At 36.2% G+C, this 16,737-nt stretch overlaps 1 protein-coding gene across 1 annotated transcript in view; it reads right to left on the reverse strand.

Annotated features, from left to right (window-relative positions):
• Nucleotides 1-711: 711 nt before the first annotated feature.
• Nucleotides 712-16,737, reverse strand: part of WDR27 (WD repeat domain 27) — a 142,190-nt gene continuing 126,164 nt past the window's right edge. The window contains exon 24 of the mRNA XM_067294573.1: nucleotides 712-1,448. Coding sequence (XP_067150674.1) covers nucleotides 1,401-1,448 — 48 coding nt within the window. The 3' untranslated portion in view covers nucleotides 712-1,400. The remainder of the gene's footprint in view (nucleotides 1,449-16,737) is intronic.

Below are 16,737 nucleotides of genomic sequence, written 5' to 3' on the forward strand. Positions count from 1 at the left end.
CCTCTTGGTTTCATTCGGTTTTGAACCAAAAAAGTATTCACATGTATGTGGCACATTTGCTTTGATCATACCAGGCCTGATTCTGATATTCAGATTCCTGCTGAGTATCATCGAACTGCACCACCACTCCTATAGTTATTGATGAGACAGTTGTGTTGTGAAGAATATCAGAATGTGATCCATAGTGATAGCATATGATTTTGCTCAGCAAAATACAGCTAAAGCCTTTGCAAAAGAACACAGAGTTATGGAATTTAAACAACTTATGTAAATATTATGACATATATACACTAGATGGTATATGTAGAAATTTGGGGTGCCAATTACTTACAACATTCTTTACAGTACTGAAGGTGATCTAGCCATATTGATTGATGCTCAAGTGGCAGTGGGGAATCACATTTTTTTCTCTTTACTTTTTTTTTAACTGACCTGATTAGTAAAGCTTAGTGATTCTGTCTTGGCAAATTTAAATGGCAGCACATTTTTTCAAGGCAAAAAATATCTGTCTCCTTCCACCATTCATATACATGATCTATACTCTTACCCAGAGTCCATGAAACCTTAGAATACCTAGTTAAAAAAAAAAGTCTAACAAACCTTTTATAAGATCAAGACAAGTAAACTAGGAAGGATACAAAAAGTGAGTAGCTTTTTTCCATAACTTTATTTTCATATTACTTAAATCTTTTGAAGATATTTAAACAGTAATTAAAATACAAAAATAGCTTACTTACATATAAGGTTATTTTAATAATATCACACTGTAGAAACAAGGTGATTTTCTAAAGAGATGACCTTTCTCACATACTCCCTAAGAGATAACCAGAATGTAGAATAAAGGGCAATAAAAATTCTGTAAAATTCTGCCTTTAAGCAACATCCATGCTGATTCCAGTAACCACAAAGGACTATAACAGAAGGACCATCATGGCATTTCAGAAAGAAAGAAAATTCTTCCCTCTTACAGATTAACTTAGATATTTGGTCACAGGCAGAGGTAGCTTCAAAACTGGAACAGATGTTATTTTTACTACATTTGCAATCTACAGAAAGGTGGTCCCAGTCTAGCAGAGTACTACAGCATACATCTAAGTATAAGCACCCAAGAAGTCTTCTGAAAGTCACTTCCATAGTGATCTGCTAGACTGAAGTCAGAATGAGTACTCTCTTTCTTTTCTTGATCTCTTGCCCTTATTTTTGCAATAAAAGTAACAGATTATATCTATATAACAGAAGAGCTTCAAGAACAGTTTGAGGAACTTGCAGAAAATTAAATCAGAAAAAAACTTCAGTTTAAAAGGGAATATTATGCTTCTTGCCCAGTTACTGGTCTCCTGTCTCTCAGCAAGTCGTTACTCTCAGAGCACCAGGGCCAAAGCTCCGTAGGCTGGCAAACATCAGGGTAGAAACAACTGGAGTTTGCCATCCAAGGTGGCTGTGGTGAGCTGCAGTTCAAAAGAAAAGAACATATGGCTTTAATAAAGATCTTTCCAGTGACTGAAGTTTGCTTTAATGGGCAACCAGTTGAATGAAGACCATTAAGAAGATATTTAAATTACTTCTATGTTAAGAAAACCAGGATTCACTTCAAAAATAAAAGCAACAACTTAAGCTATAGGCTCTTCTAAACCAAGCTAGTCTGAAAATTTCTTTTTACTTTAATTTTTCTTTTCCAACTATTTTCAAGTTTGTGTCAAGATCAGCTAATACATCAACAGTCTAAAACTGAAGCGTATGTATAAACACATAGAAAATCAAACAGGCCTCAGTGTGTAAGACTCAAGAAGGGAGCATAGAAGAAATATGAAAGAGCTGGAATGAATGAAGATGGAAAATACTCAAGATGAATTAAATCTGGCATACCAGCAAATGCAGTTTTCAGATTTTTATTGGTGTGAAATGTAGTACAGCAATTTCCTTTGTAAGAAAGTATACTGAAAAAGGCAACAAACTTATAAAAAGGCAAGCCTCAATGACATGCATTAAGAGTCCTCAGTTGCATTAGCTTTCTTTCATCAATCTCATGAAATCTTAAATATAAGATTAGAGAAAAACTATTTTCCGCAATTACATCTACAAATAAGCATTTGAAATCCTGCTGTACTGTGGAAAATGATGATCTATAAACAGCATCTTTCATTCAAGAGGTTTACTCCTTGCATATTAAGATTTACAGTTACTGATACCAGTGACAAAACTGAAGAGCTGGAACCAAAATTGTATCTCATGCTCTAACCAGGTCACCAAAACTGCTCTCACCAAATCACTAATACTTCTGCATAACTTTTCCTCATCCTTAGTTTTCTTGATTTGTTCTTTGTCTTTGTCACATTTACTCATTTATTTTCTTCCTTTGGCTAAAGTGTCTCTGTGGTCAATAAATTATCTTCTTGGGTTTGTATTCCCTCCTTCAGTATCTTCAATGACAAATTCTTTTAATCTCTCACAACTGTTATCTCCTCCTGGACTGTGACTCTGGTTCTTTTATTTTTGTCTCGCTTACTTACATAATCTTAAAACTGTAGACTACTGAGAACTGTCCAGTCTGCTGTGTCTAACTGTATTCATTTCAGCCATGCAAGACAATTACATCTCTCACAAAGACTTTCATTGGCTCCTTATGTACCTCCGTAACTTATTATTGGAAAGTTGATATGTCTATGAAGTATCTAAGTAATCTATCCTTTCTAAGTTTCTGTACACATTTATCTTGGAAAAATTAAAATGTGTTTTTATTATTATTTAATGTTATTATTGAAGAGCTGATCTAACTCTATAAATCTGAGATGGATTCTATTCTAACTGAAGATTCCTTATTAAGAAGATAATGTAGAGCCCTTGTTTAGTTCTCAATTGAAAATAAAATAATTGTAAGCCAACTGAATTCTATCCTGAATTTTTACAACACCCAAGGAGGTCATCTAGTCCAATCTCTTGCTCTAAGTGAGACCACTGAAAATACTAGATCAGGTCAGCCATGGCTTTGCCTAGCTAAATCTTGAAAAACTACAAGGAGAGCAGATTTGACAACCCATTCCATTGCTGCACTGCCCTCCTAGTGATTTTCTTTTTTCTAATGTCCAACTTGAACCTCAAAAGCCACAATGTGTGGCCACTGCCTTATCATATCCTCTAACACTACTGAGACATGGCTTCCACTTGCTAAATGTAAATATATTGGCTAAACTACTATTACACTCCTCTTCTAGAGTCCTGCTGTTTTTATCCTCCATTAAAAATGACCTTCCTACTCCATCTAACCACCTTATTTCCACACTTCTGACAATACAAAAACACAGAAAAATAGAAAGATTTGCTGACTAAAAAAGCCCACCTTCTGCCTTCCAGACTTCTCCTTGCTGGTTCATGTGCTCTAGGCTGCTGATTATCTTGGTACCCCTCTGCTAGACCCCCTTCAGCTTCTTAACATCCCACCTGAACTAGGGGTCCCAAAACTGGGCCCCATAATCCAAGTATGGCCTCACCAGCACTGAGGAGAAGGGTGATCCCTTGATCTGCGGGCCGTACTACTCTGGCTACATCATATAGCCCAGTGCATGGTTTGCCTTACTCTAAGTGAGAGTGTACAGTTGGCTCAAATTCAGTTTGGCAAACAATAACCCAAAGGCTGATTGCTCAGCCAGTCACTTCCCATTCTGTACCAATGCATGACTTACAATGTCCCAGATGCAGAACTTTGCACTTCTCCGTAATGAGAAACCTTCATGAGGTTTCTTTGGAGCAGTCCTCAGGTTTATCAAGGTTTCTTTAGATTACAGTTCTGCCATTCAGCATGTCAGCTACTCCCCCTAATTTAGCTTAATTTGCAGCAACTACTCCAAAGTCCTCTGCCCTCTTCTCCCTTTTCTCCTGCTTTTTCAACCTGCTTTCATTGTCAGTGGATAAACGAGGCTGCCTTTAGATTTTGTCATTCTCCTGAGAAGTGTTACACTCAATATCTTGCCATGGGCAGTAGGAATATACTCTATATACAGAGCCAAGAATTTTTTGTTAGTCCAGGTAATGTTTTAAAAGCCTAATCAAAATAAAAAGACAGTTATTAGACAGTTACAATGACACTAGCACTCATAATCCAAATGACCTACTACAGAAAAGCTTAATTAGCAATAGAGTTAAAATAAAAAGTGTTACAAACAATTTCCTAGTATCAATCCTTTTTCTCTGGTATTATGCTCGCCCTTTCAATGCTCCTTTAGGTCCCAAGGTCAACAGCTTCATCTTCCTCAAGAGTAAGGGCGGGAGGGGGGAGAGCGTCACTGAGTCATCAGCACCCTGTGTTCTTCCCTAGCAGAAGTACAATCTCGATGGTGGGGAATTTCTTCCTCCTCAGACTTCAGTTCCCTTGGGGTTATTTTTATGCATTTTCTAACACAGTCTACATACAGTCTCTTTTTTCATTGGTTGCCAGCTAAAGTTTGACATTCTTCATCCACTACCTATTAAAGCTATCCAATAGCTTCTCCTGTTCCAAATAAATTCAAGGACTAATGCTGGTTACACATACCACATAGGTATGTTAGACCTTTAACACATATGGAATTCACAGAACTAAGCTAAAATCAGTCATGATGATGGGTGACTGACATCCTTTTCTGACTCTTCTATTCTCCCCTTTGATGTACCTATCACCTCTCTTTTCACTCTTCCTTCCACAGGCCAAATAGGGACAACAAAAGGGACAGCTCACACTGTGGCTTTTGCAGAGATGTGTTGATTCACAAGTGCCAAGCACCACTGTGATAGAGCAGAATTTATTACCCATGTTGTAGACAGTTGCTTGCTGTGCTGCCACCCTACACTACAGTCTCCATGTCTGTCAGTGCAGGACTTTTGAAGAGCGGTCAGTTGATATAAAGGTTAAAACAAAAATATTCTAATGATGAGGAGACAGTTACAAGTTTGAAGGTTCAATTCAAGCTGAAGTCTACATGCTCACCTGAAATTCATCGAACTTTTTAGCGTGGTAAGATTAAGTGCCATAATCACTTTTGGAATCATATTCAGCAGTTTTTTAAATGTTACACTAAGGTCTATAGCTAATCCAAAATTTTAGTTTGCCTTTTGAAACTGAGTTTATTGAAATGTCACTCTCCTCTACAGACCTGTTCTGCTGTGTCAGCTGACTTTAACTCATATATTTATTTACTCCTTCCTCCTACTGGATTAGGACAGAAAGATCATACGGCTATAGGAGAATGTGCCAGACTACCGCATAAGTAGAATTGTCATGTAAATTCCTGTGGAAAAAAAATTGCAAATATTTGTACATCTGTGGCCATGTCTACATCAGTGAGTAGTATGGCACAATAGCAGTGGATCTGCAGAGTGAAACTGTTGGTGCTGAGGACCCAACTTCCACATTACATGCGTGTTTCATGGGTTTAACTTAGACTAGCTCTAGTCTAGTCCCATAGTTTGAAAGTCTGTTAGCACGCTGACGGCATCATTGCAGCTCATCTTTTAGTTTAGCTTAGTCTGAGACAAATCCAGTTCACACCCTCAAGGGAGTGTTCAGTGATGAGACCCAAAGCAGGATAAGTGAGGACAACTGGGAGAGTCACTTCAAAAATGCATTTCTGATTCAAACTAAATTGCTAATATGCACCCACAGGAAGTCTAGTTTAGCCTTCAGATTCTAGAATAAGTTTCTATGTCTGATTGCTAAAAAAGCCTTTTCACTTGTAAAAGTGGCATACTTGTTTCAGAAGTGACTGAAGATAAATGCAGCACCTCCATACCAACAGTTTTACACTATGTGCTACATCTTGGACAATATAGAAATTTTAATTTATAGTACAATTCATTATATTTTATCAAAGATAACAGCAATCTATATTAAAATAGATCAAAAGAGCTATTAAACATCTAACCTGCTGGACCCTTGAGCTTTCTGAATGATTACACTAAGAGCTATCAAAACTGAAGACTGAAGAATGTGCTCACATATTTAGAATCCATACAAATTTGAATAAACATTTCAAGACAAATAAATTAATGTTTAATTTATGCCAATATTTCATTTCCCAAAATAAGCAATGTTAGTTTAAAATGTCACAGTGAGCATCAGTACCAGAAAATACTTCTCACACACCAAAATCTGTGCAGCTAGTGCAGAAACACAATTCTAACAAGCAGGAAAGCAAAAAAATATCATTAAAAGCGCTGACAAGAGAAAAGGCAGAAGGAAACACAGGGAACAACTGAAGTATTTTAGAAATGATTAGCAAATATATTTCTTATTTTTGTTGAGGCCCAGGAAGCATAGTATAGTCACAAGTGAAAGAGACATAGCACTTTTTTTCTATAAGAAATTTAAAAGGTTGTACAATTTATGAACTCAAATAATTCTAATATTTCAGTTTTATGCCTTCATTTCGAGTGAGATCAAAGTTGTAAGGGATAAAAGTCACTGGAAAACTAAAATGAGTGACATGACATTTTAGGAAGCCAGATATAATAAAACAGTTGCAATGAAATTACTAGAACTGCACAAAATCCTTCATTTCTGATTTTTTTCTAATATACTGAAGTAATAAAATATTTGTTTTGGTCTCAAGACTTAAGAAGTCTCAGTGTCAACCAATTATGTTATTCTTTCTTCTCATAAGTACATTGATTGAGTCATAAATTTGAAACTATCCTTCTCAGTCTCTCAAAGGTAAGCAAATAAAATATCCTAAGAAAGTCCCCATCTCCCTCTTTTCCGGTGTTTGATCTCACAGATAAACATGTGTTCACTAGATTAATATTCTCCTGCAAAATACCTGACTATGAACTCATATCAGCCATTACTATTCTAGCCTCAGTTACTGGTAGCTACTCTGATATGTATTATATTATCTAAACAAAATGTATGTTTGAGACTGTAGTACAGGTAACTGACAGAAGTTTCATTTTGCACCATACACTCAGGAATAAGCAGGTATCAGGCTCTTTCCACTAGTTTGATCACAGTACTGTATAAACTATGAGAAGGAGATAGTGGATGGGGGCTTCCCTGGAAACAATTTACTTTCTGCTTATGCCTTGAAACCTAAGCAGGGGCTACAAAATCAGTCCACTTGTTTCTTGCGCAACAGGGGTGTGTAAAAAATATGAAAGGTCAAAATATTGGGCTGAGCATTAGGCTAAGACACAGGGTGAAAAAGTGTAAGAGATTAAAGCCTTCTTTCTAAACTTCTTGGTAGCAGAAATCTTAATAGTATTTTTTGTTGTACTACATATACACTTATTGTATCGCTTACATTGAACACTGAAGATCATACAGGTGTAATATTTGTAATAACATAAAAATTTAAACAGTAGACCTTTCACTAGTCTCTTTTTTCTTCATAGTACAACCAAAGATGCTTTAAAATCAATGCACAACAATCAGCAGAAAATTATCCAAACATACTAATAGGATTAACCTCCACAGAATGTTAAAATAGTAAAGTTTTATTTAATTAAAACTTTTTAAATAAAAAAGTAAACCCCTTCAACTGTAGCATGTATATATGAAAAGTCAGTGAATGTGAAGAAAAAAAAAAAAAGATGTTTATATATTTAAAAGGACGCACGGAACTCAGTTTCCACACTTTAACTTTTCCTTGATAAAAAGTTTTCCAACTAAAAATCATAATGGAAGAAAGTTGCATTAACTGGCTAGCTCATTTAGTTTCCAGTCAGCTTCATTCACTGCCAGAAACAGAGGATGTGAACCCATACGGCTCTGTAAAAACATCCCTGAAGTTGCTTTAGTCAGATAAAGAATTCTTCATGTCAAATTGTTGCATAGGGTTTACAGGAATAGCTGCTACAGTTTCTATTTTCAAAGTAGCAATCACTGTTCAGGAAAGCATTTGTTATGGTTTGGCAACTCAGTCACTCTTGCTGCTCCTCTCATTTTCTTATGTGGCTTATATTGATGTGATAGAAAAAAAGTGATCAAAGTTGAAATGAAAGTATAACATACTTTGTAATTTACAAATATTTCCATATGGAATTGGAAAAGCAGTGACAAAAATTATATTTTGCTCTTATTTCTAAGAGTGATTAGATACGTCCTACAGTTCACAACAAAATATAGGCGTTAGTTATCATCCAGGATTTCAGACCAGTGCACTTCTGCACAAGTATGAGCATTTAGGTACATAGGAAACTTTTCTGTACAAAATGTGTGTTTCAAAGAACTAAGAACCATCAAGGCCTAAATGGCCATTGTAGTATTAGCCTTCTGGGTCATTTTTTCGCCCATTTTAGATGTTTAAATTCCATTTATGTATAGTTCTCAATCTTTCCTGAGTCTCTCTAGCTTCAGCTTTCCATCTGCAAAATGGGGATAATGAAACTTTTATACCTGACAGCATGTTGTGAGAATACCTATAATAATAATAAAAAAAGTTTATCACAAATTACAACTATAGACATTACTGATAGATGTGTGGTCACTGCAGTGGCAACAAATGCTGAAAATGCAATATAGGTACCACATTTAATAACACACTACTCCAACACCTGCCACTGCCTGCCACTGCTCACTGCCCACGATGGTGGTTTAGAGTCTTTCTGCATTTCACCATGCACTCAAGAGGCAAAATAATCATACCAAACTAGACTTATACATCCATTTGCTAATTTGACTTACACGTTTTTACATTTGTCTTTGAATGCCCTAACATCATTTTTACAATATAGACTTTAGTTTAAGAACATCTTTTAAGTTTTCGTTTTAAGTTTAAGATCATCTGCACTCCTATTTCACTTCATAGGGAGACTTGCCATTGCCTGTGCTTCAAGACCCCAGAACCTAAATTAACAAGAAAAATGTTGTCTTGCTTTTCAAAGAAAATGTTAGTTCATTCCAGAGCTACCAAACAGCACATGCAGTAAGTTCAGGACCTAAAGTAATCTCCCATAGCCTTCTGGTTTACTAAATCAGCATATTTTGACACTCGTCAAATGGAATTGTTTCCCAGTCTCCTCAGTCATTGTACTATGCAGTTATAAACAGTAAATAAAGGGACAAATTTTTAAAAAGCCTTTTTTTTAATTCAAGTGATTTTGTATAAACAATTTATACATGCAAAACAATATTATAAAAGCTATTCAAAACCAGAATCACTAATTTTCTCATAGAACCAAGAAGTGTTATGCCAAAGCCCATCACATACTGAACTGTTATGATTATAAGCTAACCTTTTCTGTCTTTCTAAAAGAAAGATTAAAAAAAAACACTCAAATTGCTCTGCATCACAGTGTCCCACTCGCCCCTGGACTGGCACAGCTGGCTCTACTGCTGCCAGCTGTGGTGGTGGCACAGGGTGCAGAAGCACCACCAGTGAGTGACTCTGGTCACTCTGAGAGTAACCCCTGCAAGAGGAAGTGGCAGGGAGTTCCTCATGCACAGACTGGGGATAGAGGAGAAGCATCAGCCACAGCAGCAGAACTCATGGCAAAAGAAAAAACTGATTTTCATAAACTTCAAACCTAAAAAACACACAGTTGATTTATATGTATAGTCAACTTGCAATCACATCAATATAGTATGTTTTGGGGTTCTTCTCAGGCTCTGTGAAAATTTCATTGCTTCTCTCCTCTTTTTTTTTTCCAGATAATCTCACAAAGCAGAGATTTAACTAAAGGCATCAAACTTTCTGTAGGCTATTCAGAATGTCACAGACTTGTCTTATCCATGCCTTTCACACTCAGCATAATTGAACACAAAACAGCCTCTCTATGTGGCTTCCAAGTGTAATCTACACAAAAGTCAGAACAACCAAACGTCTTTCTAGCAAGTATTTATTTTGAAAATGAGCTTGGAATTTATCACACAAATAAAATACAAATAAATGTCTCTCTCTGTATTGCCATACAGCAATATCTTCAGTTTTGTGGTTTTCAGCTAAGTATTAGAATTGAGAAAAGGCACTGCTCAACGGGTTGAAGTGTGGTAAGCAAGAACAAACACTATCTTTTACTGCACATATTGCAGTATACTGGCATTACTGACACAATAAAACTCAATTTCAGACAATTGGCAATAAGCCACATTCCAAATTGGTCCTGTAAATCCCACAGTAGTTTGACCACTCTTTTTATTTTTAAAACCATAAACTTTAAATGCCAATGGAAATCTCTAAGTGCCAAGACTCCTTAAAAACATACGAGTTTAAACTAACTCATAACTAGACTAACATCAGAAATAAAACTGTTGTAACTGTAATGATTTTTTTTAATATAAATTAAGTATATATATGCATTTTTTATATATATAACATGCCTAAATATCTTTATACCATATTATAAAACTCCAGATTCTTAGACAATACTGCTCATGCCTACAGTGATACATGTTTTAGGAAACAACTCATATCTTTCTTCAGTGGATGCAGTCAATATCTAGTAAGATAGACTTTTGTTTCTGTCATCATTGAATGGAGAGAGATGATCTGTGGATTTACAAGTGGCACACTCACAGCTGAAATACACAACTGTCAGAAGGCAAACGATATGACTGAAGTGAATTGATAGGAATACTGCTACTACTACTACAACATATTAGTGTTTGTCAGTAAAAACATAACCAACAAAATAGTAGCCTTTACTATTGCACTTGATTTTTTCATTGGTTTGACAGCTAGCAACAAGCGAGAGCAACAGGAAAAGGAGACAATATGGAACTGATTTTTATTATATTTCTCCTGTTCTGAAAGAGATGTCTACAGCAGTATAACGCTCACCACTTTTATCCCTGAAGGTCTACAGTACATGAAGGCTTTACCAGTTCTGGTTTTGTAATTTAACCCAAGAATAGAAGTCATTTAAGTAGCACTTTGAAAAGATTTGGTTTCTTAAAAGATGATTGCTTAATCTGACAGTTACACTCTAAGCATTGAGTCAGATCAAACCCACATGTTTTTCACGTACATAAGACAGAAAAAGTTTTTAAGGCTAAGGTAGCTCTCCTACTACAGAAATGGGAAGTGAGGAGAAAATTTCATAGAAAAGACAGGTTGGCAGTTATTAATCATAGTTCCTTGAGGTGTAGAGTCCACACACATGGTCATATGGAGGGTGAATATACATAGTATTATCCAAGACCTGAAGACTTTTCTGCTTTTATAGTACCTAGAGATGGCATGCTCACACTTTTCCTTCCCATATGCTCAGTGCATGGATATAGTAGATAGAGCACCTTGCTCTATTTCTGTTCCCTGCAGACACGGAATCCGCATCTCAGATTTCCAGACAGAAATCTCTGAAGAATGGAAGAAGACTGTCAGAAAGTGAATCTATGCATGTCTAAAAAGCCTCAGCGTGGCTCAGAACAGAAGGGTTGACACTTCAGGTGCACGTAATTTCACCTAACTTTAGGTGTCTCCAATACAGGAATCTAAATCTAAACTGGTGTCTGACCTCTCATTACAGACAACAGAGAGCATAGCCAATGAAGTCTAGAGCCAAATTCATTTCTTTCCAATGTAGGCTCATGGATCAGGTAAATTTTGGACACTGTGCACGCTGTGTTACCAGGCATCTCATAGAACTTGCCACCAGATACAGATACAATGATAGAGTGTCAACCCGATCCTAGAAGGAGGTGATGCAAGGGGAAGCAGCAAGAGGGACAGTTTGTTACCTTTTTGGTGCTGGGGACACAAGTTGGCTTGAGGAAACAGACCCAACAGTGGTCTTTCAGCAGTGGGACTTCCATTTCCTTCTCCGACAGTACTGTTACTAAACTGATTTTCCAGTTGAGGAAGAGGGGTGAGTTGGTACATATGGCCCTTAAGGAAAGTCAAGAACAAACACTTTTTCTTTTCTATGAGAAGGATTGTGTCCAAGAATTTCAAAAAAACTCCAAAGCCACTCTTAGGAGTGCAGGATCTCATCAGTCCAAGAGTTGGAAATGCTTTGCTCAAAGAGCAAATTCTCAGAGGCAGTTTGCATATCTAGAGGGACCCAAGTTCAGACGCCAAGATGACTAAGACATTAAGACAGCTGTTAAAGGAGTCACTGACGATGCACATATATAGAGATGTTCTAGACATGGCCTGGGCCTTATAAAGAGAGAAAATCCTTTCTAGAATTGGTAGGAGGGATATTTGTAAAGGAAGACAAATTATTCAACAGCTTAACTTTATAACAGGCAAACAATGCCTCATAGTTGGCAAGCCTGCGTTGCAGAGAGGCTGAAGAATAAACTCATTTTTCCAGACCACCTATGCATGCAGAACCCTGTCAGAAAACTTAAAAATAATGTAACAGATCCACTGTATACAGTATCTGCCCATATTTTCACTGGTTACTCAAGACAACCAACCACATATATAAGCAGATATATAACAGAATTTAGTTACAGAAAAATATGAAGAATGTAACCAAGAGAGGTCATCTAAGCCAGCTTCCTACTGAATCTTCATAGCAAAATCTTGTTTTTTAAAATGTCATATTTTCTATATGTAATTTTCTGCCTGAATAAAATATTCAGGAAACACAGATCTGAAAGCAATGATCTTAATTTTATACCTTACCTGGTTTTCCAGTCACTTAAAGTTCTTAAAATTGTTACATCAAATAAATACTTCAGCAAAGCCAAATCATGTGATTACATTTATTTAAAATTTCTATCCCAATTTCTCAGTGCATTTATTCAAGTGCTTTCATTTGGAGAATAAGAACAGACATACTGTGTCAGGCCAAAGTTTCATCTAGCCAGACTCCATCTAGGTGTCTGTCTCCAAGACCACCATAAACAAATGCCCTAGGGAATAGTGAGATACTCTTATAGCTTGCATCTATGTTCAGCTTAGAGACTTCCTTAGCCAGATACAGTTTCTACATATTTAGTATAGTAATACAGTCAAAGGCTGACCCTAGTGGTCTCCCTATCAATGAAGTAGTCATTGTTGGCATCTAAAATCTGATCTCCGCATGCATCCTGATGTGATAGGGTAACTGAATTCTCCCTACCCTGTCAATTTTCCTGCCCTCACTGACCTAGAATAACACAGGCAGGGTTGCCATCTTGTCTGTGTTATCAGGCTATAAACCCAATATTGTATTCTTCCCATATGGGCCCAGAGTTTCAGCCTGTACAGGATTACTTATTACTTGTTGATGTTTCTTAATTTTGGTTCAGTCCTAACCTGTCTTTAACCCAAAGCATACCTCTGCTGCTAGCCTGACTTAGTCCATCTTCCCTATACGTTTTGCATACTTGTACTGCAGTGTCTCATTGAATATTCTTCGTCTACCAAGTTTGTGATAAACTTAACATACCACCTAGGGCTCTCTGCATCTCCTGCTAAACATTCCATTTCCCCCATTTTATTTCTTAGTATTTGTGCAACCATATCACTAGTTCAGTTCTCAGCAGCCTACTTTCTATTTTCTACCTATTTCTGCCCTCCAACATACCTGTGAGAATGCAGAATTTCTGCATCTTGATCCTTCATAGAAAAGTTATACCAAATACAACCTTAAGTTAGAAACTTAGATCCTTTATGACTCAAATTAAGTCCAGCTCTTCTGGACAGATGTTTCTGGAACCTCCTGGACAGTTTCCCTAATGTATCATATTTTTAAAATGTATTAACTATTTCAGCATCTGCATCTCTTTGCTGCCAGCATTTAGTAAGTATTATTTATGTGCTCAAAAAAGCAAAATTCTCACATATATTTAACACATTTTTATATGCAAATAAAACCAGTAATTGCAGATAAGCTTTTTTGGTGTGTGAAATTGACATGACCAAAGTACAACATGAAACAATTTTAAATTAATCTTCTTGCTGCTATCCTAACATTTAGATATCTCTTCCATTTAAATCTGATACTGATGAAGGAAACCTGAAGAAATAAGCTACCATAAATAATGAGGAAGTTCTGCATGAGATCCACGTTTGTTTGACTTTACCTTCTCAAACCTAAATAGATAAGAATGTGTAAGTGCATAAAAAAATCCAAACAGCAAAACAAGGAAAAACAAATAAAATACCCTCACCTAAAACAATGTAATCCACTCTGTATTTTTCTGCCTTTAGAGCTGATGAAGAAACAAACACATGACAGCTATAATGCTTATCCCACTACTGGAACATAGTTCAATACCACAGCAATGCAAATGCTCTGAGAATGCATATCATACAGAACAGAATTATATGGAAAGCCCTGCACACTTTCCAGATTTAAGGCATGAGCCAACACTTGTTTAGGTCGGTGAGAGACTTTCCACTAACTTCAATGGGCATTGGATCAGATCCTCATGTAAAAGGGCCAGTAAGTGGAACAACACTTTAATTGAGAGTTACTCTTTACACTGCAGAGCTATCAAAAAATCTAGTTTTGCTGCTTGCTACTATATTATTAACAACAACTTACATAGGCCCCCAAATGCTGTTTTTCCTTTAATAGGCCATATTAAATATTAGCATACCAGAAAGCATGCCATTTTGGCAATAAATCCTGATGTGAGCAGTGCTCTAGGACAAAGTAGTAGTAAAAGTTCCTTACGTAACTAAGTATATATCAGTACATCAAATCCCAGCTGCTAAAATCCAAATGAAAGAAGACAACATAAAATAAATAAATAAATAAAAATAAGTCAGACTTAAAAAAAGCATGGGGTGAGCAGTGGGGAAATTGGAGAATAGTTCAATAAGCGTAACATTCATGTTCTAATCACTTTCATATACGAAGTGTTATTTGACAGAAGAACTATTGGGAGAGTATCTCATGTAAAATTTGTATCATGAACTTAAATAAGTTCCCCCCCCCCTTTTTTTTTTCCTTTCTTTTGAATTTTTGAGATTTGCTAACTACAGATGTTCTCTTTCTTCAAACTTTCTACTTTTGAATGAAATCATTAGAGTGGCTTGGGCTTTGTGACATCATAGCTGTTTTTATGCAGCCAGACTTCTAAGTCAAATACTATTACCATTTTTCCTGTTGATTTCACAGCAAGATCAAGCAGCAAGGAATAGGCACTTTAAAACCGCTGAACATCTTAGCAATGAAAAGTGAACTTCGAAAATGACTTATTAAGTACAACTGTTCTTTCATACAATCTTTTCTTTATTAAATTTGGTTCCAGTGCAAAATTCTGTTTCAAAAGGCACTCCAGCCTGGTGGTCTGGCACCTCGGGGGGCTGCTCAAGGAATGCATGGAGTCTGACACTTCGAAGCCACTAATTCCAATTCAGGCTAGCGCTTATCAAACACATTATACTACTCACTCCAAAATAACTGAGTGGCTGACTGCTAATGGGAAGGTATTTGTAAAGTAAAATCACAAATGGCAATACTGAGGAAATAGGTGCAAGATTACGGAGTACGAACTACACTTTTCTCTGACAGAAATGATACACTCAGGACAGGACCAAGGCACTGAAGCAGAACAATGAAGGGAAGTGCAATTTATTATGGATGTTTTCTGAATGAAAGGAAACTTCTCTACAGACTGCATCTTTTATAACAAGAAAATACCACACTTCACCTCCCACACCACCAAAGGTATTTACATGTTGACATATTATCATTTCAGAGATGTAACTTAGGTTGTAATAGAAATCTCCCTCGCTTTGGAATCACAGATTTTAATGTTAAATAATTTTCAGTATAAAATATACATTTTTGATTTCTCACCAGTATGATTGCATTTGTGGAATGTAATGGAAGTGGGTAAATACACTAGATAGAAATTCTTAAAGTAGACCTCCATCAGTATTATCTAGTCCTTTCAAATGCACATCTCAGCTTTTTGAATTTTAACTGAAATCATACATTAATGTATCACATAGTTCATCTACAAGAATGAAAAAAATATTTTTCTGGTAAATTTTCTTCAACTTATTTAGATCTGGAGGAAAATAATAATGAAGAAATCTAGAGTGGATAGGGATTGATGGAGTGCAAAAAATTCAGTATTTTCTTTTTTGTGAATAACACTTGAAATGGATGTTACATAAACACAACAAAGAGTCTGACAAAACAATAATGGTTTTACTTCCCTGCTGTACATTTGTTCCAAAGACAATCGTGGTAAATTTCTTACTGCATGTCTCAGGTTCCATACAAATAAAAGAAGAAACTACAGACATGTAGTCTGGCTATGAAAGACTCAGGAGGGACACGGACTGGAAAAGTGAAAGAACTTGTTTAATTTTTTTCTGGTTTAGGGGACAGAGAAGGGGAATGGCAGGTAATAAATAATGAACAAAGTATTTAAGTTTGAAAAAAAGAAATTTCAAAAGAGGAGTGAACCATTTATATTTAATCCATGCTCACATCTAAAGTTCAGGCAGACCATTACTGCTTTCAAAAGCTTTCAGCCTTATTTAAATTCTAAACAGGCCCACATATCTTAGCCAGGAATTTCATCCTTTAGTATAATAAAGACAAAACTCCAGTTGACTTCCTTGGGGCCAAGGCAGTAATTAATATCTTTAACTTACAGTACATACATGTAAGCCACTTCATCAGTTCTTCTGACTGCCTTTACAAGACTACAGAAGTACAGAAAGCCAATGGTAACATTAGATGATTTATTTATATATATACATCCACTAGACTAGCTAGCAAGTTTCATATCAAATAAAGATGTGAAAGTATTTTGACTTGTTTGAAATATAGAGCTGAGGTAGCTTCAGAAGACAGGGGAAGCTCATATCAGACAACATGATCTTTCAACAAGGACTTTCCTAATTCCTCCAGACTGCAAGGTTTAAATCC

This window comes from Apteryx mantelli, chromosome 3, assembly GCF_036417845.1.
Source record: "Apteryx mantelli isolate bAptMan1 chromosome 3, bAptMan1.hap1, whole genome shotgun sequence".
NCBI lineage: Eukaryota > Metazoa > Chordata > Aves > Apterygiformes > Apterygidae > Apteryx > Apteryx mantelli.